The 24,303-nt window shown below is 37.8% G+C and overlaps 4 protein-coding genes across 4 annotated transcripts; 1 reads left to right on the forward strand and 3 right to left on the reverse strand.

The window, feature by feature from the left end:
• Window positions 1–883: 883 nt before the first annotated feature.
• Window positions 884–2,056, forward strand: LOC110267225 (uncharacterized). The gene is made up of 6 exons (XM_021112406.2): window positions 884–964; window positions 1,050–1,223; window positions 1,307–1,444; window positions 1,566–1,690; window positions 1,771–1,846; window positions 1,928–2,056. Exons 1-6 carry the CDS (start codon window positions 884–886, stop codon window positions 2,054–2,056), a joined length of 723 nt encoding a protein of 240 aa, XP_020968065.2.
• A 2,139-nt stretch (window positions 2,057–4,195) lies between these two features.
• On the reverse strand, window positions 4,196–6,355 carry LOC107626662 (protein FAR1-RELATED SEQUENCE 5-like). Its single transcript, XM_016329559.2, has one exon. The coding sequence runs from the start codon at window positions 6,350–6,352 to the stop codon at window positions 4,196–4,198; it is 2,157 nt and encodes a 718-aa protein (XP_016185045.2). The 5' UTR covers window positions 6,353–6,355.
• A 2,053-nt stretch (window positions 6,356–8,408) lies between these two features.
• LOC107616631 (uncharacterized) lies at window positions 8,409–10,876 on the reverse strand. The gene is made up of 3 exons (XM_016318585.3): window positions 10,472–10,876; window positions 9,835–9,945; window positions 8,409–9,743 (listed from the first exon to the last, which is right to left on the reverse strand). Exons 1-3 carry the CDS (start codon window positions 10,685–10,687, stop codon window positions 8,631–8,633), a joined length of 1,440 nt encoding a protein of 479 aa, XP_016174071.1. The 5' UTR covers window positions 10,688–10,876; the 3' UTR covers window positions 8,409–8,630.
• A 1,137-nt stretch (window positions 10,877–12,013) lies between these two features.
• LYK3 (protein kinase family protein / peptidoglycan-binding LysM domain-containing protein) lies at window positions 12,014–18,197 on the reverse strand. Its single transcript, XM_088499745.1, has 11 exons — window positions 17,149–18,197; window positions 16,364–16,441; window positions 15,440–15,742; window positions 14,738–14,883; window positions 14,561–14,650; window positions 14,354–14,459; window positions 13,747–13,898; window positions 13,564–13,661; window positions 13,326–13,473; window positions 12,901–13,008; window positions 12,014–12,590 (listed from the first exon to the last, which is right to left on the reverse strand). The coding sequence occupies exons 1-11, from the start codon at window positions 17,747–17,749 to the stop codon at window positions 12,426–12,428; spliced, it is 1,995 nt and encodes a 664-aa protein (XP_088355871.1). The 5' UTR covers window positions 17,750–18,197; the 3' UTR covers window positions 12,014–12,425.
• Window positions 18,198–24,303: the final 6,106 nt, after the last annotated feature.

Below are 24,303 nucleotides of genomic sequence, written 5' to 3' on the forward strand. Positions count from 1 at the left end.
AGACATAATCGTGCCAAACTCTCCTGGTTTTGACGACGACGTCATCATAGACGAGGCACTTTTAACTCCTCGCCCTATTAAGGGCGTTGACAGGTCAGGAAAGCCAAAGCGACCACTTGCGCAGTACTGGTGCTCTGGTGTGCCTAAAAGGACCACCCACTCTGCGACCATTACACTCGACTCAGTTGACGGAGTCTGTGAAAAAGTTAGTTACACACTTGCTAGCATACCTAACTGCCTTTCTTTGTCTTATAAACAAACCACTAAAAAAACAAACGGGGGCTGTGCAGATTTACAGGGACCTACCGAGCATGTCTAAGCTTGAGTGCACAACAAAAGTATGTGAGATGTTCTCTCCCACAGAAACATGCGGCATTCCACTAAAAATTCCAAAACTGGAGCCAATCGATTCTAACCATATCGTTGGGGAAGAACAGACTGACTGTAGGAAGCCCGCAACGACTCAGCAGAATATCCAGGCGAATGTTAATGTCTCTGCTGTAGGGGTTGGGAGTGCATTCAAACCGTATGGAATGATGAACGTAATGGAGTCTCCCGTTCTACTAATTCCACTGGCAAGAATCCCCACCGTTGAATGCTCAGTATACTACTAATAACGCATTTAATTTATTAGAACATCGTATGCTGTGGCTAACTAACATTATATTGCCTCTTCTTAAGGGATTCCAAATGGTTTTTAGGCCAACCGTTCACATGGACCTGACACTTGACGAATGCAAGATGGCCGCTTACATTTTTGGAAAAAATGATCAATATTTGTAGGGATAATCTGTGGTTATTAGAATCTTTATAATGTACCTAATATATTTTTTGTAGATAACGTTGTAATGGAACTGAATGTTGTTCCCCAAATTCCAGGGAAATGCTGTTCAAGTTCTCAACATTGGAAGTTCCTAGAGCAGGATTCCATTCGTTATCGCCGGTTTATATGCCCAATGTTGACGTGAGTACAACCCGACGGTGCCGAAAATATTAGAAAGATGAGATAGATAAGAAGACTGACACAGTTGTTTTTCCTTTGTGCACAGATTATGAACATAATCCTCATGAGCGCCTCCATGCGAGCCTGCTGCGTTCTGCCACCTCGTGTTTGGTACACACCTTCGCTGTTTGCCGATGACGTCATAGCAATGAGGCCATTCGAGGTCATTAGGAGAAAATACATGAACAGATGGATGCCGGCAACTAGTCGTCTCGAACACGTTGTTAACGTAACCTTTAACTCCAATTTTTACCATTTTTCATTCAACTTATAGCCTAGCATTAATATTTGCTGTGTTGACAGGTTTTGGTCCCGGTGTGCAAAAAAACATACACCTGGTACCTGATGGTCGTGGACGTTAAGCATGGGAGGGTCTACTGCCTAGATGTGACAAGAGCTCCAGAGTACAAGGAGCGGAGGGAACGCAACATGCGAACCATTGTTAGTCTAATAGAATTTGCACAACATTCTACCTCACTGCAAATTTTCCATAACTTTTACAGACGTGAATGCGGTTATCATTCCGTGCCATCTTACCCCCCTCTGCTTTTCTTGAATGCAGCTACTGTTGCTCGCCCAGTTTTTCATGCTGGAATCTAACATGCTGAGCTTTTCCCATGTTAGTGCTGATCCGACCACTTGGGGACCAATTAAGTATCCCGATGGAGTCCCAAGCTACCAGGAATGGTAATGATTTCTTTTATAACCTCTCATCTCTACATGGCCAACGTAATTCGTGATTGAAATGACATGTTCCGAATTTGCAGCGATGATTCATGTCTGTGGATTTTGAACTGGATCCAAACAGAAGGCAAATTCAAAGTTTCAAACCTTCCCTGGCAGGTTCGTCCTCCATTATGTTAGCATGTTGTGTCTCTACGAAGGAGTACATGCATTTTGACCCTATGTTTTCCTTACAAGCAGATGGACCCGTTGAAATTAAGGATGAAAACTGCAACAAAGATTGTCCTTTTGGACTGTAACGAGGTGAAGGAAACAGTGGCCTCCAAGGCAGATGCAGCGTGGAGGAAGGTTATTCGCATGAAGGACTGAAAAACTTTCGAAATCTGGTCGAAACACGAATGACTACTGCATTTTGTTATAGATTAACGTTTGATTACAAGCAGGAAACTGTGATCTAAGTAGAAATCGTATTAGTTGTTTGGCTAACTTCTATTTCGTACTGTGTGGTACATGTATGTCTGGTTCTATATGTGTTTGATGGCTACTTTTGAGTGTGGATACTAGTGGTCCTGTCGACAGACTAGAGCACAACATCCACACCCCCCGAGGTACACCTACTGGTATTGAATGGGGATCTATGGCCAAAACATATTTGTACGTAGGTTATGGCAATTTCATTGCCCTTGATGTTATATATGGCTGCTGCCTGCTTTTGCTAGGAAAACTATGTGAACCGTATGGAGTTTATTAATGAATGAAGTTATGGCTATTTTAGAAGTAATAGCAGAACCTGTGTCATTTTGCATTTGTTACATGGTAGTCGAACAAGAAAAGGTTTAACGATGATATCTAATTGTTGCTATATCCAATCTGAAGCAATATTACGGTATAGTATGAAATGATAATCATAAAAATAGTTTTGGAATAAATTTTAGATCTAATTAAAAATACACAACACTCGTTCATCCATACGACTATTGATTATATGAATAACATTTAGGAAACAATAAATGTTGGTTCACTATTAATAATCATAGCTTAATCTGTTTAGAGTAATACTACCGTAAATGCAAGCTGTGGTAGATTAAAGCTTTTTTATTCTTCTAAAGTTTTAATATTCTTAAATTTCAATTTCATTGCTTTGAAACTGTAACCTATTATGATATTTAACAATAACAATCAGCTCTTCTAGGCTAAAGCTTCTTTATTTTTGAATGTTATAGATAAAAAATTTCAGATTATATATGTTTGCAAAAACAAAAAATAGGCCATATTAGAATATCTGCATTTAATGAATTGTTCACATGATTTTTTTTTTTTAACTATTAGGGTATGAATGCATATAGTTAAAATACTGAATCTGGATCGGTGTACTCGTGGACCAATGAAACACCGATCATTGGGTAACTGGACAAACCCCATCTGAAACGGTTTACCGGTTATGACGTTGAATATATAAATATTAATAAACCCAAATGGGTGAAAGGGCAAACCTTCATGCACGATTTATGTCACTTTTGGGGCCATATGGGAACACATCACGGTTTACATTACCTAAATCAATACCTTCATGCATGAATCCTCAACGCAGAACGTCAAAATCATGGGTAATACAGCACATAAAATACAACTAATCCGCATAATCCCGTCCATTATGGAATTTATTATAAGAAACCACAACTGACCTAGTGTTCATATGAATAAACGTCAGTACGAGCAGAGTCTAACATTGTAGCCACCGAATAACATAGAAATTAGATTTACCAGTTTATTATTAACAACATCCTTATATGCAAACATAGGAAATCAGATAATATTCAGTTTCAGGCTAACATGTCGTCCTTAACATCGTAGTTGGAATAACAGCCCACAACTAAGTCGACCGTCGTCACGGGTCTGCAAGCGAAAATTGTTCCCATAAGTCGCATCCAGCTTGACATGCATTTTCAGGCGGACAATTATCTGGGACAACGACGGGTGCCTATTGCATATTAACAAGCATGTCAAACCACATGGCTGTTAAGACACTAATTAGGCAATGATAAGGGAACGCCTTGCAGCATGAACATTGTAGTGGCTAAATCATACTTATGCACACAATGATTAGCATGAACGATTTGTAAACACGCTGCCTTAATAAAAGCCCAGTAGTATCTTGTGAGTTTAATCTTATTAAAACGAGGACTGCCGCTATACCATCGTCGGGCATTGTATATACTGGCAAAACAGGTAACATGTTAACACACAGTTCAATGGGAATAAAAAAATTTACACATAGAGAATGGCCTGCGTGCATTAATCACTAACTGTATTTTATTTACGCACACACTAATTTTCTAAAATTTTTAGAAAACATATGTGCAGGAACATAATAATGAAATAACTACTGCTGCTCCAAAAACACCGTTTAGTTGAGTTCAGAGATTTAAATGGCATTAATATTAAACCGTTCCATAGAGTTAGTTTTATTGGTAACGTCGTATACTAAATAGACCATGCAGGAATAAGTTAGGTGGTAACCTTCGTTCGCTTGCGTTTATTTCTGCCAGCAAGTGATTCTTTGTTCCTCGTTGAAGGTTGCGCGCCTCCGATGGGGCATCTAGTCCTCCGGTGCCCGAGCTTCCCGCATGTGCTGCACTTTCTTTTCGTTTTCGGCGCAGAACCGCCTGCTTGACTCATCCGAGCCGTGCCTTTTGTCCTGACACGAATGGGGTCCTTCACCCCGCAGTCATTTGCTGTTGTCATATTATCCGTTAATGGTCTTAAGCCGTACTTTATTTCAAGGAACAGAGCATCGCTCATAAGCTTGTTTGAGTAAACCTTGAAGTCTTCATCGCTCATGCAAGCAACGCGCCCTAAACGCTTGCACAGCTGGGAGAAAGCACCCAATCGTGTCCTATAGGTCACACTTGGTTCAACAATGTGTTGCTCACCACATTGGTTATGTATCTCCAATTTGGCTGCCTTAGACCACCTACGCAGCACCAGGCTTTCAGGGATTTCCACCAAGTCTAGCCTTACACAAACGGAAAGGATATGCACACAAGGAATGCCAAACGACTCCATGCGCATGCAGCTGCAAGTAAATCTGTTCGAGATATGGTCCCTATAAACCTTCCAATTCATCTCAGGCCTCCGATACTTCTGAAGAGTATATGCATGAGGGTTGTCACTATCATCAAATTCACATATTCTAACACGAACACACCGTTTCAGGCTATCCCGGTATCTGAGAAACATTTCGCGGGTGAACATAGTCCATCCAGACTTTTCCAGCTCAACGAACTCCGTTTGTAGCACAGGTGTTCCGTACCATGAACGAAAGTCTAGCTCATCCTCGGTGTCACGCAGAAAATCCACACACCTTTGAAAATTTCTGACAAATTCTAACACCCCGTACCTGCTCTCAACAAACCTCCCTAGTTTGGCGTGTAGTGACTCGCACCTAGAGGTTGTCCGTATTCCAGCAAAAAATCTACCACGAATGTATGCGGTTGCCCAAGCGTGCTTTTTGGTGTACAAGTCCTTAACCCACTCAACCTCCCTGACACCGCACTCATTGACCATTGACTCCCAATACGCTTCGAACTCTTCGATTTCCATATCTGCCAGCATGCAGTGTCTAAACATTTGTGTGAATCTCGGGTCGCTTATGTTTGCAGTCGAGTTCCTCAGCAGATGCCAGGCACACAACCGATGATGTGCGTCAGGAAAAACGGTGCGGATTGCTATACGCATGGCCGGGTCGCCATCCGTGATGACTGATTGCGGTGCCTTACCTTGCATGCATTCCAGAAACTGGCGAAGAACCCAAATATATGACTCCTGCGATTCGCATGACACCATTGCTGTTCCGAATACGCATGTCTGGTTGTGGTGGTTTACTCCGGAAAATACTACAACAGGTAGGTTGTACTTGTTGCGGCCATAGGTAGCGTCGAATGCTAGCACATCGCCGAATATCGCATAATCTTCCTGACAACGACCATCGCTCCAAAACAAGTTGCATAGGTGTTGCCCTGATCCCAACTTGTAGCGCCAAAACATTTTCCCATCCATGCGTGCCAGACCTTCCAAGTACCTAACAGCTGCACTTACGTCTCCGCCTTGCAGACCTCTCTGTTTCCGTATCTCATTATACATATCTTGCTTTGTGAATGTTACCAGGTTAAAACCCCCTAGTTGTGCTGCGAAGGACTCATAAATCTTAGGTATGCTAATCCCAATCTCTCTCATGCTTGTTAGCTGAGCAACTTCTACCTCAGATATCTTCCTGTGTGACCGCAGATAATCAACAAGCTTCCCATACGCAAGTTCGTGGTTATGCTCCTCGACAAAACGCGACACATACCACCTCCCACTACCTTCTTTCCTCTTTATCCTCATCTCCGCCAAACATCCACATCGGGTTACAGCCTTATGCTCCCTTTTGCGATCAACCTTTTCCAACCATTTCTTCTCTCGAAATCCTTGCCTATTACAAACAAACGTGTACCGCACTATCTCTCCGGCAGTGTTTCTAACCGTCTTGCCTCGCCTTGATGCAAAGCCCTTTAGTCGGCTGTAATTGTTATAGAAGCCGCTAGCCTCCTGAGGTGAAGAGAACTCCATTTCAAGAACATCTTCAGCTCGCAACCCATCCAAACCCAAAAAAACGGGCAACATTGAAGCCCCCCTACCTTCTCAATCGGATGACTCAGCATCTTCCTCCACTCTGGTATCATACATTGTGTCCTGAAATAAGAAGACAAACATTATGCTACCAGCTGCCATTATGTGGAATGCATTCTGTTTAAATATTGCATATCCATGCATATTAACACTAAATAACATCAAAGCCTTGCATTTTAAATTAGTCTCAATGTATATTTTGCAGATGCAATCTTATACGCATCAGACTCGTCACATCATAGTCACCACATAGAATATAACTTCTCACAGCATAACCCTCACCCCTGCTAAGAGTAAAACCAACTCCATGAACAATACCACCCAGCTGGTGTAACAGACCGTTCCCATCCAATTCGAATCCACTCACACACTATACAGATTGGCACGTATACCCGTCGTACCTGTGGATTCGACACACCAGCATTGCCCTCCATTCAGTTGTCCACAAGAGGCTCATTCCACATACACGCATCCTTGCAAAACTTGCTACTTGATGCCATTATTATCTGAAAGCCAAACATGTCAAACTATAACAAACAATAAACTAGGGATTGCACAAACTTCTTTGCCACAGTTACTATAATCAACTTGCCCGAATCAAAACTGACTCAGCCTATCAATGAAAAATTATGACACTTACATACATCAAAAACCCTTACTTTACCACCACATCTACTATCCAACATGCTTCCAACATCCTCACAGCCTCCACTTCCCTACTACATACACAAACTTCCAAAAACACCACATGCATTACAACTACGACACAAAGAAGCAAACACGTTCACCGTTAACTCCTAACATTACTAACAATACAGGTAGGTACAAAGCAATTTGTAAAAAAATAAATGCCGACGGCTTTTTCTTAAAAAAACAGAGTACAATAACGCATTCTTTGGAGCACCAAATTCAAGGGTTTGTAACCGGATTAAGCAACAAAATCAATTACCTCAACTTTTTTCAGACGACAATTTTTGCTCAATCATCTCATTAGATCAAGAATGGGGTTAAAACAACATTAACACATCACACAAATTTTCAACAACCTCATACGATATCTTTTCATAATTATCAAGAACAACAACAACATCAAATTAGGGTAGTAAAAACTCCATTATTTCAGAGACAGGTTAAACTTTCAGCAACAATGTCACAATGGAAAAATTAAATTGGAAACAAAACGGAAAATGGCAGAATGAGTTCCACGCATCGACGGACTTACACAGGGCGATCGGACCCACGCGTCGACGAACAAAATTGCGCGATCTCCACCGCCTTTAATTAACACGACCCGCGATCTATGGTGAGAACTCGTGCAATCGGGCGGGTGAGATAAACAACGCCTCCGCTGCGATAGCCATTTACTTACATTCCAATCTCCGCCGTTATCACCGATCCACAAGTCGAAGGCCACCGTCACTTTAACTACATACACAAACAACACAAACGATGACGGATGAAGACGACCTCGAAGCCTCCATGGGTGAGACCACACTATCAGATTAGGGCATATGGGGTTTTCCAAAACGACAGCGTATTACAGCCCAAGCACTCTACCTCTTACGCCAGCTTGCTGAGGGGCTACTCGGCTTCACTTTTCCTTTGAGCTGAGCACTCCTCCTGTCGTCATTTTTGCCTTTCTTCAGGGACATTAACGTAATTTCACAAACCGCTACAGGACAAACTAAAAAAACGTTACCGGCCGTACATGGATCATCAGAGATCCAGAAAAGTGGTCTGGACCACTTGAAAACTTTCCTATAATTTATAGACTTTAATGTAATATTTGAAAATTTACCGGTTAGATGGTCATTCTGATAGTTTTATAGTTTTCAATTTTCATAGAGGTGTGATGATGACCACTTGAAATATAATATGGATAATTTTAAAATATGTTATTCTAATATCAAACATCTACTTAAAGTAAGCTCACACTTGATTAGGTGTGGACACAGCCTTATTCTTAAAAGTAGCTTTAGGATTGTTTCTTAAATTTGAACTCATGACTCTGTCACAGGCTCACAGCATACTAGCTAGAGAAGAAAGGGGGAAAGTGTAATATCAATATCTATATGATAAAGGCAAAACATAATTCATAAAATACAACATTAGAAGCCAATGCAGGTTTTTAGCAAGCATTCCCCCCAAGTATACATTTGTGCTTTTGTCCCATTAGACGAATTGGATGCCAATATAAACCAGAAAGTACATATCAAAATTTTTCTAATGAGAGAACTTATTTGTTTACTTAGATCTTTGACATTTTCATATTTCATTTCAATTCATCACCAGAAGCTTCTTCCAGCAGGTCAAGGAACCCTTTTGGAGCATCCTTTTCAACTGCCGGCAACTTGGGTTGAAACCCATAACTTGATGCTGCCTCAAACTTAGTCCATAGTTCCTTCTTCAAAGTATTTTCACCAGGACGTTTACCTGTTCGGAAAGTGCTTTGAGGTTCGCGCCACATCGGAGTGTTCTCAATACGTGATAGGCCGTGACCAACCTCATCTTTCAATTTGCTTATTTGATGGCTAAGAACCAAGTCAGATATCTGAATAGATGACTCATTATCAGCATTCTCCATGTCCATTGATTTCTCATCAAGTGGCTCCAGCAAAACACAGGATTTCGGGGGTGAGGTAAGCCAGCATGGTGATGCTTCTATTATTTTCTTTCCAATTCCTGACTTAGGAATCTTCTGTGTTTCTTTGAGCTCTGTAGATTTTAATGCCAAACCCTGTAAAGCATCATTACCACTACTAGGAGACTCAGAATCCTCTGAATCACTGTAATGAATCCCGATAGGAAATGGAGTGGACTTGCGAGACTTTATGTCACCAAGATGATGGATTTCAGATATAGGTTCAAGCAAGACGCAAGATTTTGGAGGTGACATTTTAAAACGGGGAGTCATCATAACAAGTATGGAGCTATCCCTTTTGGGCTCTTGATTATTTGCTTCTTCATTTGCAAGAGAAGGGGCAGGCTTAGCTGGAGTTGACTTCACTACAACACTGTCCAGCAAATCATTCATATTTCTAGAGACGGCTAAAAAGGTTGATGTCCCAACATCATTGGTGGAAGCCAATTTATTGAACTCCGATTTTGATGGTTCCCGGAATTTAGATGATAATTTCTTTGATATCGGAAGGGGTGTGAGCATGAACATTTGTCTACCTCTTTGAATAGTACAGTTGGCATGCCATGAAACAAGGGGAGAAGGAGAGATCAGAGAGTCCATTGTGGGCTCTTCGAGACTGTCACTGACATTGCTCTCATCGCTATCATCGGAAGAAACTGAATTACCCTTCAAAGCTTGATGCGGTTTACTTTTGAGCTCTACAGAGGGCGAAGAAAGCACATTTTCAAACCTGATCACCCAAGGCTGCATTTGGAAACAACAAACCCCTAGCATTCAGTTTTGAAATATGAACAGAAACAAGAGTATAAAGTGCAACAGAAGATAGAGCTTTGACCTTCAAAGATGAATGCATATCAGACAAGAAATCGGAGAAAGACTTGATTTCTTTTCTCCCCTCATTGCTTAAATTCTTGACTTTGAATGCTTGAACAACAAGCTCATCAACCTGCCAATCCAAATTCAACCCATTGATTCATGTGTTGTTCTACTGTAACCAAGCATAAAATGCCAAATTGTAATTAAATAAACAAATCACTTGGATAGATGAACTGTGTTCCTATCAAATTGAGCAGGACAAAATAAAAATCAGCTTTGAAACTCCTCGGAAAGTTAGTATACTCAATCATACGGTTCCATACGTTTTGTGAATAGCAAAAGTTAACATCGAAAAGAGCATTTAGACTATAACTAAACTCAATTTTTTTGTGTAACGAACTGAATTTTTCCCCTTCATCCCTAGGGCTCAAACTCAAAAGTCAAAACCACTAAAAAGGGAACAATCTTGCCTATGATTCATTCGAACAAGCCAATGTCGGCATATTACAACAATTAACAGATTCAAATCAAACTAATTAAGAGGGATTAAGTAAACTCTACCATTTCCTAAAGCTACTAAGCAAAAAGCATAGAATGTTACAGCACAAAGCGAAAGGAGTTGTGAAATGAATTGAATTAGGGGAAATGGTAGGTACCTGATGGAGAAGTGAAGAGAGATTGGACTGAACCAGAAGCAAGTGATCGAGAGCGTTGTCCTGTTCATCTTTCAACGATTCACCGCCATTCGCATTCTCGGATTCCATCTTCTTATTCTTCTTCTTCATCTTCATCTTCATAGTAGTTGTTGGTGGTGGTGCAGTGCGATTATGATTGTTCGATAAATCAGTGAGAGGGTTCCTGGACTTCATCATTGTCTTCTTCGTTCTCTCTTTTTTGAATTTTCACCAACGGCCAACGCGGCTTTCAATTCATGAAACTCATTCCCCCTTTTTACTATTTTGCCCTTCACTCCATTTCGTCATCTGTTATCAATTGTCTTTTTTTGTTATCTACTATTTTGCCCTTAAATATTTTGTAATTGATCTATAGATTTTTAAGACAAAAATAAAGGCAAATTTTGCAATGTACTTTATGAAGCATTTGAACAAATTTTGCGAGCGCTATCTTTGGTTATGCAAAAAGGACAAGACAAAACACAAAGGTAATAAATTAAGATAAATTATAAAAGTTTAATTTATTTTTATTTTTTTATTAAAAAATTTTGAGAAAAAAATATAATAATAAAAAATATAATTATAAAAAATTAACAAAAATAATGATAAAAAATAAAAAATAAATTGTGTCTCTGTATCTTTTCTATTAAGATGGACACAAAATACATTATTTTAATATCTCTGGAATTAGGGGCAGAGCTAGAAATTTTTTTGGTAGGGGCCAACATAAAAAATATAAGTTAAGAAGAAAAAAAATTTAAAAATTAAAAGAGAACTAAATTAAAAAATTAGAGACTTATACATACAACTTATTAATTTGGGAGGGCATTGCCCCCTTCCTTATAGTGTGGCTCCGCCACTGCTCTGGATACAATATCTGTTCATGTCTTATCTGTCAAATATAATTTTATAGCTCTGTATTTGTGTTTGAGTATCCCGTATCTGTAACCAATGCAACCTATAAACAAGTCATTAACAAAATAGAAACCATGTGTAATGTAATTTTTATAGATTAATTTGATACTTTCTTTGTTAAGACCTTTAAGTTTCAAGTTCTTTACAAATTATTTTCATGAATTTACTTTATACTTTATTTTCTTTAAAGACTTATATATTTGTTGCAGTTTTTTAAAGAACTTACTTTTTTTTATTGCTTGTTGGGTTACCAAAATGGTACGTATTCACATGTGTTGTTTTATATATTTTGTGTATATAAAAAATATTATGTATATATAAGAAATTAGTTATCAAATCAATTTTTATATATTTATATATAGATACATATATTATTTTATATATTTTTAACGTATATTTTATACAAATAATTAATTTTTTCTATACCCAAATGTTTGTTTATTTTTTTTTTTATATGGATTTTGAAGTATTTTAGACAACCAACATTTTTGATAATACCATTAACCTTTATTTAAATCTCATTACTTTAAATTTCCAGTTACTAAGATAATTTTCATCTTCACAAAATGAAAGCAAAAGTAAACACTACTAGAGAAGAAAAAATGCAAGGGATCAAAGAATATAAACATGCATAGATTAATGTCAAATTACAACTTCCAGTATCATTACAAACCCAAGATTAATATTTTCCTTCCTTAACATTATCATCATAATATATCCTTAGTTACATCCAAAATTTTCTAAATATTGGAAACCATGATATATATATGTATAATTGTATATAGCTTAAGCTAAGACATTCATGAAAAATAAATGGCCAAAAATAAGATATTGACCCACTATAGGTCCATAATCACAGGTAGGTATCTACTATGGACACATAATTATCAACCAAAAATATATAAAATAAAATAAAACAAAATAAGAAGGAGTATAGGGCAGGATAAAGATTAAAAAAAAACAGAAATCCTGTTGAGAAATGGTGAGTGAAAGAGTGAGATATGTTGAGTGTGTAAACTATCTATCTTCCCTGAACAAGGCCACTAAATACTTGGCTATTCCCTGCCAGAGTTGCTTCCCATTCAATTGAAGAAAGAAGAATCTGTGAGAGAGATATCACAACTTGTTTCATGTCCGGCCGTAAGACCGGATCGTCATCCACGCATTGCTTCGCCAGCATGGCCATCTAGCACACACACACCCCAAAAGAACAAGAAAAGAATGAGTCTAAACTCTAAAGGGTCCTTTTTTGTTGTACAATTTTTTATTAAGTCCTTGTAATTTAAACAATTCTAGTTAAGTCACCTTATACTGTATAAACATTTTTCAACACTAGAGGGACTAGATTGAAAAACATCGATACAGTACAAGGATTTGATTATAAATATTTAAAGCTAAAAGAGCCTAATTGAATAATGTCCTATATATTTTTCTTGGTTAAAATATCAAAATATCCTAAACCATATTCATAATATGTGAAGGATAAACTAACTAACCTTAAATACACAATCATGGGGATACAGATCCATCATATTTGGGTCAATATAATCTCTCATGTTTGACATGCTCACGGAATCCGGCGAGTTCCTAAGGACTGCCAACATCTGCAATTTGACCAATGTTAAGGCGAAAGTCCAACGAAATGCTGCGGCAGTGTAAATATGATAGCATGCTTTCATAATTCAAATGCATAAAGTACATTGCAGCCAAAATTTGAATATAAAATGCAATACATGACTATATGATGAGGTCATAATCATGAGTACTCTTAATAAAATTTTCCAAAAATCGAGGCCTGACCATCAAAAATGCTATGGGCACAAAAAAAGTCATCGACCGTGTATTTATCTATAAATACATGTGTAGTTTAATATGCATGTTAAACTATAAGTCACAAAGATGCCTTATAAGCTGCACTTACCACAGACGCCAATGAACGCCTATCCGGATTTTTGGACATCGTTCCTTCTGTTCGAATAATGGCCTCCCTCCCCGATATGATCTCGAAAAGGACAACACCAAATGCATAGACATCACTCTTTGTTGTTGCAAGGCCATCACTCAAGTATCTGCAGAAATTTTTTAAACAAAACGTTTTTCTTTTAGTTCTCTTACCCTACAGGTGTAAATTGGAAAAATTGTTAGGGAAAAATACTTACTCTGGTGCAAGATATCCATAAGTACCAACAACTTTGGTTGTTGAAACTTCGCCATCATTTGTTTTCCCAACAAGTTTTGCTAACCCGAAATCCGAAATCTAAAGAAAAAGGGAGTGATATGAGACTATCAACAAATGCAAGTAATTCAGAAATGATGGAAGGATGTCTAAAAACGGTTGGTACCTTTGCTCTAAAGGAAGCATCGAGCAAAATGTTGCTCGTCTTGATGTCCCGGTGGACATAATGAGTCTTAGTGTGTTCATGTATGTATTCAAGTCCCCGAGCGGCATCAAGAGCAATTTGGACCCTCATGATCCAAGAAAGTGGGGAATGACCTAGCAAAACAAAAAATGATCACAACCACCATCTTGAACGAATGATACAAAGCATGCCAACTTGGCAATCTTGACACCAATTTTAAGCCTCATATTTTGAAAAATGCAGTATGTTTCTCTGAATAATAACAAAAGTAGGAATTTCATTCAACCACTTCAACATAATATGTCAATCTTTCCCTTTCAACTTTCTCACATTATTACTCCATAAGATCAAATGAGACAAAGACAGAACAAGATGAACAATAGGACAAACAAATAATTTTAGGATTCAAAAGAGTGCATTCAAAAATTAGCATTAGTTCAACACATTAACCTATTTGGAAAACTTCCAATGCCATTGCATCTCATCAATCATCACAATGAAACAGACAATTGCTGTAATTAGCAAGGTTCCAAAATTACTCCGAAGAAGAATCACACGCCAAAACATAGATGCATAATCTTAATCTTACCCTTATTTTGAGGATCATGCAAATGACTTCTAAGTGAACCCTTTTGAGCATATTCATAAACAAGGAAAAGCTCATCCTGACTAGCCGCATAGCCGATCAATTCTACCTTGACAAAATTAACCAAAGATCCAACTCAAACTTTTGGAATAAACCAAGCAATTGATTCCAAAATTAAAGCATGCATTTATTTGGGTTAGAAAATATTACCAGATTAGCATGATGGACCTTGCATAGAACTTTCATCTCTGACATGAATTCTTTTGTTTTCATAGCAGTCATTCTTTTGATAGCAACTTCCTATAAGAATTCAAGTACATATAGATATAGTATGAGTAAGATACTAGTCTCATTCTATAATTATAATTGACTTGTACAACCGCGAACCTGATCCCGAAGAAGGCTATAGTAAACAGAACCATAGGTTCCATGACCAAGCAGATTTGAATCAGAGAAACAATCAGTTGTGGCGAAAATCTCTTCATATGTAAAAACTACAGGCTTATCCATGTCAAACACATCAGGGCCAAGAGCTGCAATCGAAAAGGGTGAATCTATAAATTCTATTTTTAAACAACAAATAATTCATTTTGGCATACACATATAATGAAGAACCAAGTTATGAGAAAACCAAAGGTGACGCATCCAAGCTCAAAGGATTGCTTGCATTTTGGAAGTTAACAGTGTTGGAAGCCAAAAATGCAAGTTCATCAAATAATGAAAACTGAAAAATAAGGTGTTGCTTTTATAAGTTGAATAACAGTGCAAGTTAACTTTGAGCTTTATCAAAACAATGCAAATTTAACTACCAGCCAGAATGACTGAATAAGCATGCATGCTAATTATACAACACCCTGAAGAAATGAGCTTTTTCATACCTAGAGCTTCCAGGCATTCGGATAAACATGCATCCTCGTATTCAGCATTTCATTTTATTTTAATTATACTTGTGGAGTGTGTGCATGTACATGTAGGTACTTGAAACAGAAACTATGCATATTCAAGCTCACTAAGCAGTACATGAAAAAAGAGTACATGAAGCTGCAATCTTAGGTACAATATAAAACTTTAGTTAGAAGATATGGTTACTTGAAACTTTGGGAACGGTAATCGTGTGATTACTGGATTCGGCATCAGTTTGCTTCTGTTCTACAGTTTTGCCACATATATACCTCCCAGAACCACAGAAAAAACTTGGATTTCTAAGAATATGGAACTTATGAGATATCTTCCCCTCAGCATCTTTTTCATTACTTCTGGCTTCAGAGCGACAATTTGATGACTTCAGAGAAACACAGAGAACTATGCCTAATAACACCATAAAAAGACCAACCCCTGAACCCCCAATGATCCATCCGTAAGGTACATGAGCCTTACGACCGACTTGATCACCTGTAATAATTTTTTAAGGGAAAGAGATGCATATTTTATTACTGCACGAGTAGCTGAAATATTGCAACTAAGTTGAGAATTTACAAGGAAAAGAAAGGCAATAAAAAATAAAATTAGAGATTGGAGGAAAAGTACTTCTCACCAAATTAGTACAAGACACTTTTTGTACTTATTTTATTTATCATTTAATTTTTGTGATAAGATTCTACACAAGGCTTATGGCATCTCAACTTACTCAAAACCACTATCCAAATAACCAAACCCACCAGAACTTATGTAGAATCCCTCACAAGACCTAAACTTCGTGTTAGATTTAGACAATGAAGCCATTAAGATAGATTTATTTTATTTGAAGCAAAGTGACTTATAACTAGGCATATGCATCCACATGATTAAATTTTCCTTCCACAATTTTGAAGTTTAAACAGAAAGATTGGGTATCAATGTAAACTAAAAAAGCACAAGACAGCAAACAGTATGCCTGCAAATGAAACCTTAAGTTTAACATCTCTATCGGTTTAAGAATCCATAAGACAAATGACAAATAGACTGTGAAATCCTAGCTTAAGTTAAAAGGAAAAAAGAACAATTTTCCTTGTCATAGTATGTGCTAATCCATACCTGAGATATTCTCAACAGATGGGGCGGGAACAGGAGCTGGAGGAGCAGTATTGTTAATGGGATAGGGATCACCTGGAGCTGCAATTCAATCAAACAGTTCAAAATGCAGTCAGGATTAGGATTGCATAATTTTATTGCATTTCGTATATGCAATTCGACATTGGTTCATTACTAACACTAAGGGTATGTTTGGCAGTTATTGGACAAAGATGAAGTGGATAAGGACATAAGGTCCATGTAATTTTACACATCAAATTCATCCAAGAAAATTCCCACCACAATGTTAATCCCCCACCCCACCCCACTCCAAATGAAGTTGCTCTTATTTAACAATCAATTTGTTACATAGACACATAAACTTCAAAGTTAACACATCTCATCTGCTGGTGGTTGCATGACCTGTCTTGAAATCAGTAATTAATCCTACTACTAATAACAGTAATCAATCCTTTCGAAATGGCAGCTCCTCTAACGGGGTAAACCGTTAAACCATTGGCCATGAGATCCTTCCCACCTAACAACCAACTATGCTAGGCCTCTGTGGTTGAAATCCCTTTCTCTAAAAGCACTAAGTCACTACAATTGAATTAGTATTCCCAAATCCCAATTATTAAACTCCCATCTATGGCTTCATTTAAAGAAGCCCTACTTTCATATTCTATCTGCATAATGCAATATAGAACCAAACACCAATCTCAAACAGATATTCACATACATAAATATGCTGCAATACACAATCACCTTAAAAAGCAGTAAGGGATTTGAATAGGATTCAACAGACTAACCTGAATCAAGAGGTATATAATAAACCGAACCAACCGTGACATTATCAGGATTACCAATGCCATTCACACTCTCAATGTTATCCATACTAACCCCAAATCTACTTGCCAATGATTCAACACTGTCACCATCTCTCATAACATAACTCATCAGATAGTTCCACAAGCCACTAGAGCAGCCACAGAACAACCTCAAAGACACAACAGCACCATTCTTAGCCCTCCTTGTTGTGTTTGGAGGCAAAGCAAGACCATCATAAGCATCCATAACCAAATCATACACATACCCTTGATTGGATTTCACAGTAAAAGTGGTGTTAGACACATACTTCCTGAGGCCATAGGCACAAGAACAGTTCTTCCTTATGAACACATAGTCCCAACCACTATCCTCAACAGTGATGTCACCGGGTAACACATCAAACATGCTTTGAATCACAGCTAAGCTTTGGTTCTGAGGCTTAAAGGCCAAGAAAGAGGTGCAGACACGGCCTGTGTCCGTACAGCCCAATGGTGTTGTTGTGGTGTTGTAGCAGCTGATGCAGTGAATATGAAGAAGCAGAAACAGAAAGAACCTCAAATGGGGTATCCGTACAAGAACCATACTTTGCTTTTTAGCAAATCAAAGACTGGAACTTTGGGCAAAAGGGTCACAGAATATAGCAAGAAACTAGAATCAAAGTGAAATCAAGGGGATGCAAAAAATAAAAAATAAAAAAGAGCTTGATCCAAGAATAAAACTTAGCTCAAACTAAAAGAGACAACTTTATCTAAGTTTGAAGCAAAATCATTGACAATAGTAAAACTAGAACAGAAAAAAATCAACCAAGAGAAAGAGAGAATAAAAATAATCCATATATTAAGCAGAAATAGTAGGAACAAAGCAATAAATAAGAGTGCTCTGAAGAAGAAGAAGAAGAAGAAAGGAATGAAGAGAGTGAAAACATAATAATAGCATTTGAGTATTTTAGAGAGGAAACTGCTTAGTGTTACTGAAAAACCACAACAGTAAAAAGAAGAAAACGACATCAAAATCTTTCAGAAAACACCCACCTGGTCGACACGCTACACTAAATATTATTACCACTTCTGTCCTGTGTCATGTCTCCACTACTCTCAAATAATATTTATATATAATACTTTTTAATTTTTTTTAAATATTATAAATAATATTTAAAATTATATATTTATTATATTTATTTTAAAATAATTAAAAGATATAAATAAGATAATTTTTGGTTGATTTAGATTTTTTTTAAATATTTCTGTATTTATAAATATATATATAATTATATAATATTACATTATCTAAAATAAAAATTAGCTAATAAAATATTATATATACAAAAAATAATTAAAATCCTGATACTTAAACTAGTTACTTAACTAAAATTAAATATATTAAATTATTGATGACATTTTATATATAATTGTTTTTATGTAAAATTAATAATTAAAAATTATTAAATATGTTAATATGTTATGAAAATAACGGTACGTGAAATTTTTATCTAAATTATCTAATAAATAAGGGCAATTTACGCATCTAAATTGTTTGATCTCCAATATTACGCAAATACATTGTTTCAGTTTTTAATACGCAAATGCATTGTTTTTATATTTTATGTAAACCGCTACTGCCAGTAGCGGTTTACGTGTGAGTGTGTGTGTGTAAACCGCTACTGGCAGTAGCGGTTTACGTGTGAGTGTGTGCGTGTGTGTAAACCGCTACTGGCAGTAGCGGTTTACGTGTGTGTGTGCGTGTGTGTAAACCGCTACAGCCAGTAGCGGTTTACGTGTGATGCTTTGCCTATATAAACCGTGGTTGCAGCCGCGGATTATGTGTTTAGAAGGTTTGAGGAGTTTTCTAGAGAGAGGAAATTGTAGAGAGAAGTCAGAGCAAGTTGTGAGCGGGCCCGAGGTTCCTCAGCGGCAACTTCTAGCGAGTTATCATGGCCGGCAAGAACCTGTACCGACTGAACGGCGTTGCGCATATTGCCGGTTCTATTGGTGACGATGTTAGTTAATATTTATTTTTTTCTAGTCTTTGCATATCTTAGTCAGAAAAACGGTAGGTTAGGTAGACGAATTAGAATTTATAGATTAATCGTTGTAGTTTGAATTTAGGGTTCGCATGCTAGGATGTTAGTTCACTAATCTTGGTTTAGTGTTTTTAGTTTTTCTTGGTTAGTTATAGATATGCCTAGTTACCTGAATTATTATAGTTTGTTTAGGATATTTGTATGATATGAAGTTTTAAATTTTAAATCTTTACAATATTTTAAAATTTCTGGATGTTAATAAGTAAATTATTTGTGTTGTTATTTACCCTATCGTGAGTAGGAACTTTTTATTAAATATTATATAGGAGAATTTGCTGATGGTTTAAGGTATTCGTATTCGGTTAGATATGGAAATTTGTTTAAGGTTAGGAGAATTTAATTGGACTCTGTTTTCATTTGTTGTTCTGTGCAGCCCAATAGGTGTATATACAGTGTGAGACGGCAACAGAATATGCCCATGCATGATAGGATCATCCCGTATTTAGAGCGGGCTGGATTGTACCATTTGGCTAGGCTAAATAGCCAATGGTTCTGGTTGGATGAGCCACTCGTTAGTGCGTTCGTTGAGAGGTGGCGTCCTGAGACGCATACGTTCCACATGCTTTTCGGAGAATGCATAGTGACATTGCAGGACGTGGCATTTCAGCTAGGGCTTCCTGTGGATGGGGAGGCTGTGAGTGGTTGCCTTGGTGAGTTTGAGAAATACATGGAGGGTGGCCGACCAGCTTGGGAGTGGTTTGAGGACCTATTCGGTGAGCGGCCCCCACCGAATAAGGTCAAGCAGATGACAGTACACTTTACATGGTTCCACGAGAGGTTTAGGGTGCTACCACCAGATACGAGTGAGGAGACTGTCCGCATCTACGCACGGGCCTACATCATGATGCTGTTATCGACTCAGTTATTTGGGGACAAGAGTGCGAACCGGGTTCATATACGATGGTTACCATTTGTGGCAAACCTTGATGGCATGGGGAGGTATAGCTGGGGTTGTGCCCTTCAAGACAGAGTTCACACACTCAGAGATGTTGGTCGTCATGTGACCGTATCTTCTCCCACCATCCTTATGCTGTGTCCACCTCTCATACTGCATTCTGTTTGCCCATTCGCACATGGCCGGGTTCTCCGTCCTCATTATATCAAACCAATAGTCAAATTCTGCTTCCGTCTTCGCATATGCGGCATTTACCAGCCACCTCCGCGCATCCTGCCCCTTGAAAGTGAGGGCAAAATTTGCAGCAACATGCCGAATACAAAATGCCCGATAAGCATGGGGGGTAGCCAACCACTATCGGGGCTCTCTAATGCAGCCTTGATGCCGTTGTGTCTGTCAGAGATCACGAGGATACCTTGCTGTGGAATGACATGCCTTCTAAGGTTCGAAAGAAAGTACGACCAAGAATCTGCGTTCTCTCCCTCCACGAGTGCAAACCCAACAGGCAAAATGTTCGAGTTACCATCCTGTGCGATCGCCAACAACAACGTCCCGCCATATTTTCCATACAGGTGTGTGCCGTCGATGCTTATTAGCGGCTTACAGTGGCGGAAAGCCTCAATACACGGAGGAAACGTCCAGAACATCCGATGAAAGAAGACTCTATCCTCGTCAACTTGGTCACCCACCCTAACCGGGGACGTCTTTAATAGAGCAATCGAACCTTCCATCGTGCATGTGACCCCAAGGATCCACCGAGGTAGATAAGCATATGACTCCTCCCAATCGCCATATATTTGCGCTACTGCCTTCTGCTTCGCCAACCACACCTTCCGATAACTAGGCATGAATCCATAAGTCGCCTCCGTTGCCTCTTGCAACACCTTAATAGACACCGACGCATCAGCTCGAACCAATGGATAGATTCTCGCACAGATAACATGATAATCAAGCTGCTTGTGGTCGCTAGATATCGATGTGGCCATACACGTGTGCGGACCGCTGTACCTCCTAACCTCCCATGTGCTCTTCCTTTTCCGCATGACTATCCGAATCAACCATGTGCACCCGTTACCAAACTCCTTGCATCTCCCTTGGTATTTCAGGTTGTCGGACTCCATAACCTTGTACTCAACTCCACGCCGAATACTGTAATCCTTCACACTCAACACGGCTTCCTCTTTACTCTGGAAGGATTGGCCAATCTGAAATTCAGACATATTTGTCCCATCATGCATCCCCTGCCCGTCGAATGTTGCATCAGCATTCTGCTGTTGGCCGATGGCTTCCAAGTTCAAAGAAGAGAGGTGGGGAGGGTACTCCTGTGTTGCAGAACCGGAACATCCATGGGCTGAACGTCCGCCTCTTGGAATATCATCATCACTGTCCCCACCAATATCGACAGGCTCCTCATCCAAATCATCGTCAAACAGTGCATTCTCAACCCGATCCGGTCCGGCATCGCATTCAAAATCAGGAACAACAGGACCAACATATGCATGAACAGCCCCAGCACGTTCGGGTTCCGGATTCGGAACTGCCACTGCTACCACAGGCATCGATGTTGAGGCACCACCGGCTGGGGTTGACTGAGGATTAGGGGCCGATGCCCCTGAGCTATCCACACCATCTTCCAACTTTGCAAACAGCTCAGTTACTCTCACCTCCGGAAAACTACTCCTGCAGTGAAACAAGACATGCAAGTCTTCATCCGACCCGATCACGAAGGTCTCATATCTCACACCAGTTGAGACAACATCAATGGGAATCTTGTAAAACAATTTTTTTACCAACTTCGTCCCACACACACCGAGCTTCCGTAATATGCTTTGCTTAATCTCCGCCAACGTATTCGAAGATCGGATAAAAACACTAAGCGGTTCTCTATCTGTGAATTTTACACCATGCCTTTTGCTCTTTTGAATTTTTCCAGAGCAGTGAACCAGAGCCACAAAACTATCCTCCCCCTCCATTTGTGAATAACACTCTACTTCTCCACATTTGGTCCCTCTATGGTTTATATAGGCAGCCCCATTCAGACACACACACGTAAACCGCTACTGCCAGTAGCGGTTTACACACACGCACACACTCACGTAAACTGCTGCTGCCAGCAGCGGTTTACACACACACTCACACGTAAACCGCTACTGCCAGTAGCGGTTTACATAAAATATAAAAACAATGCATTTGCGTATTAAAAACTGAAACAATGTATTTGCGTAATATTGGGGATCAAACAATTTAGATGCGTAAATTGCCCAATAAATAATGTGACTAGTCACCTAAAAAAATACTAAACACATGAAATTATATTTTAATAATTTGTTATGTTTTTTGTTTGGTCTTTTTGAAAAGGATTATGCTAGATAACTAATAACTTTTTTGAATAATATGAATAACCACCAATAAAATAAAAACACAATATTTTTAAATTATCCACATAAATCTTAATATTAGAATAATCATCCACACACCTAGTAAAATGAACATCCGATATATCCATTATTTATATTATTTATTATTTTCATTGTTTACCTATACTTTTCTTTTTGAGAAATATAGTTATTTTTTTATTTTTGCTATAATCTTATTTTAAGTATAAGACATATATAAGTCATGATTTGTGAAATAGTGAATGCTATGGTATCTTTGAGATTGTGTCTAATTTACTAAAAAAGGAAAATAGATAATATTTAATAAATTTTAAATATTTTATTTTTTATTTAAAAAAAAAATAGACAATTTAGAAATCATAATAAAAAGCACCATAGAACTTGCCTGGTGAAATATGCAAACATTATGTAAACCAGAGGTTCAGAGCACATGATTTTTTTTTTTATCAAAGATATAAGACTCGAACCCGCAATCTCTTAATTGAGTATGGAAAGACTATGTCATTTGAGCTATTACTCGTTGGCGAGCACATGATTCTTTTAGTATTGAACTATTGATTATGCTAATTATTTTATATATTCAAAATATAAAGGAAATGTAAATTCAATTAGCATAAGATTAAAGATATTATTTAATCTTACATCTCGTTTATCTATAACACCCTTTGACTGTACCACCATTCGTCCATTCCTTATAATCAAAGTACAAAACGATGAAAAATATTGACGTTAAGTTTCGCTAAAGGCCACGAAAATGACAATAAGAAAATAATTTATTTGTTTTCTAAATTGCGATCCAGATAATTTCTTTGGCTATCAATTCATTTAATACAATATAATTTGTACTTTCAAAGTACTAATTCAGCTCATTAATTCACTAATAAAGATCATTTAATTTGATTCAAAGGTCAATCGAATATGTACATGTTAGAAGATTTTTTCTTTTATTGCAATATATTGAGAAATATTAATTGTGTATGGCAATGAGAATATGAGATATTTTTGGGTGTGAGGGGTAAAAATGGGAAATGAAAAAAGTGACGGAAAAGAGAAGGCATACAAAGAGGAAAGAGCTGGCAAAGGAAAAAGACAGTTTAGTCAATGGGGTCCATACAAAAAACTCGCCGATAAATTGTCAAAATATCGAAGATCCCAGTCAATAAATCGTTGACCTTCTTTCTCTTTGACTTTCGAAAACCGACATAAGTAAAGAGGAGATCCTCTTTTACCATTTTTTTTGTGACTTTTTCCCATTACCATAACAGAATACAACTGCATTTTCACTTGCAAATACAAAATTAGTTAAAATAATAAAATTTTGCGGATATATAATAAAAAGTAAAATAAAATATTAAATTAATCTCTTATCTTTGGACTTAATTTTGCTTTTGTTTATAAGGTTTAAAATATCTTATTTGAATCTAAAATTTTTTTATTAGTTTTAATATAGTTCTGCCGTGAAACTAATATTAAATAATTAACAAAATTCAGTTTTCAAATATAGAAACTTATATAACTAAACTCTTTGGTTACTGAGGAGAGTTTCTTGCAGTAGAAGTGACGATGGCTTTGTCTTCGTTGCCACCGACAAACTTATCTACAAAAAGTGAGTTTTTGAAAATATTCTCTATGTGCTTGAATCAAGGTCAATGGCTTGTGGTGATGTATTCGTTGATCCTGTGTTTTTCGAGTTTGTATCTCTTCTTTAGAAAAGGACATTAAGGTTTGATGGAATGGTGATGTTAATTATTTAACATTAACTTCA

Source organism: Arachis ipaensis, chromosome B9 (assembly GCF_059453495.1).
Source record: "Arachis ipaensis isolate K30076 ecotype BB chromosome B9, ASM5945349v1, whole genome shotgun sequence".
Lineage (NCBI taxonomy): Eukaryota > Viridiplantae > Streptophyta > Magnoliopsida > Fabales > Fabaceae > Arachis > Arachis ipaensis.

Excerpts from the sequence above, each read along its gene's own strand:
- LOC107626662 (XM_016329559.2), bottom strand. The coding sequence starts at position 6,352 with ATGTTGCCCGTTTTTTTGGGTTTGGATGGGTTGCGAGCTGAAGATGTT.
- LYK3 (XM_088499745.1), bottom strand. The coding sequence starts at position 17,749 with ATGGTTCTTGTACGGATACCCCATTTGAGGTTCTTTCTGTTTCTGCTT. Across the intron at positions 14,884-15,439 it reads TACCGTTCCCAAAGTTTCAA|CTCTTGGCCCTGATGTGTTT; the intron begins GTAACCATATCT and ends TTTCGATTGCAG. Across the intron at positions 14,460-14,560 it reads AGGTCCATCATGCTAATCTG|GTAGAATTGATCGGCTATGC; the intron begins GTAATATTTTCT and ends AATTTTGTCAAG.
- LOC110267225 (XM_021112406.2), top strand. The coding sequence starts at position 884 with ATGCTGTTCAAGTTCTCAACATTGGAAGTTCCTAGAGCAGGATTCCAT. Across the intron at positions 965-1,049 it reads TTTATATGCCCAATGTTGAC|ATTATGAACATAATCCTCAT; the intron begins GTGAGTACAACC and ends CTTTGTGCACAG. Across the intron at positions 1,445-1,565 it reads AACGCAACATGCGAACCATT|CTACTGTTGCTCGCCCAGTT; the intron begins GTTAGTCTAATA and ends TCTTGAATGCAG.
- LOC107616631 (XM_016318585.3), bottom strand. The coding sequence starts at position 10,687 with ATGATGAAGTCCAGGAACCCTCTCACTGATTTATCGAACAATCATAAT. Across the intron at positions 9,946-10,471 it reads TCTCTTCACTTCTCCATCAG|GTTGATGAGCTTGTTGTTCA; the intron begins GTACCTACCATT and ends TTGGATTGGCAG. Across the intron at positions 9,744-9,834 it reads ATATGCATTCATCTTTGAAG|CCTTGGGTGATCAGGTTTGA; the intron begins GTCAAAGCTCTA and ends TTCCAAATGCAG.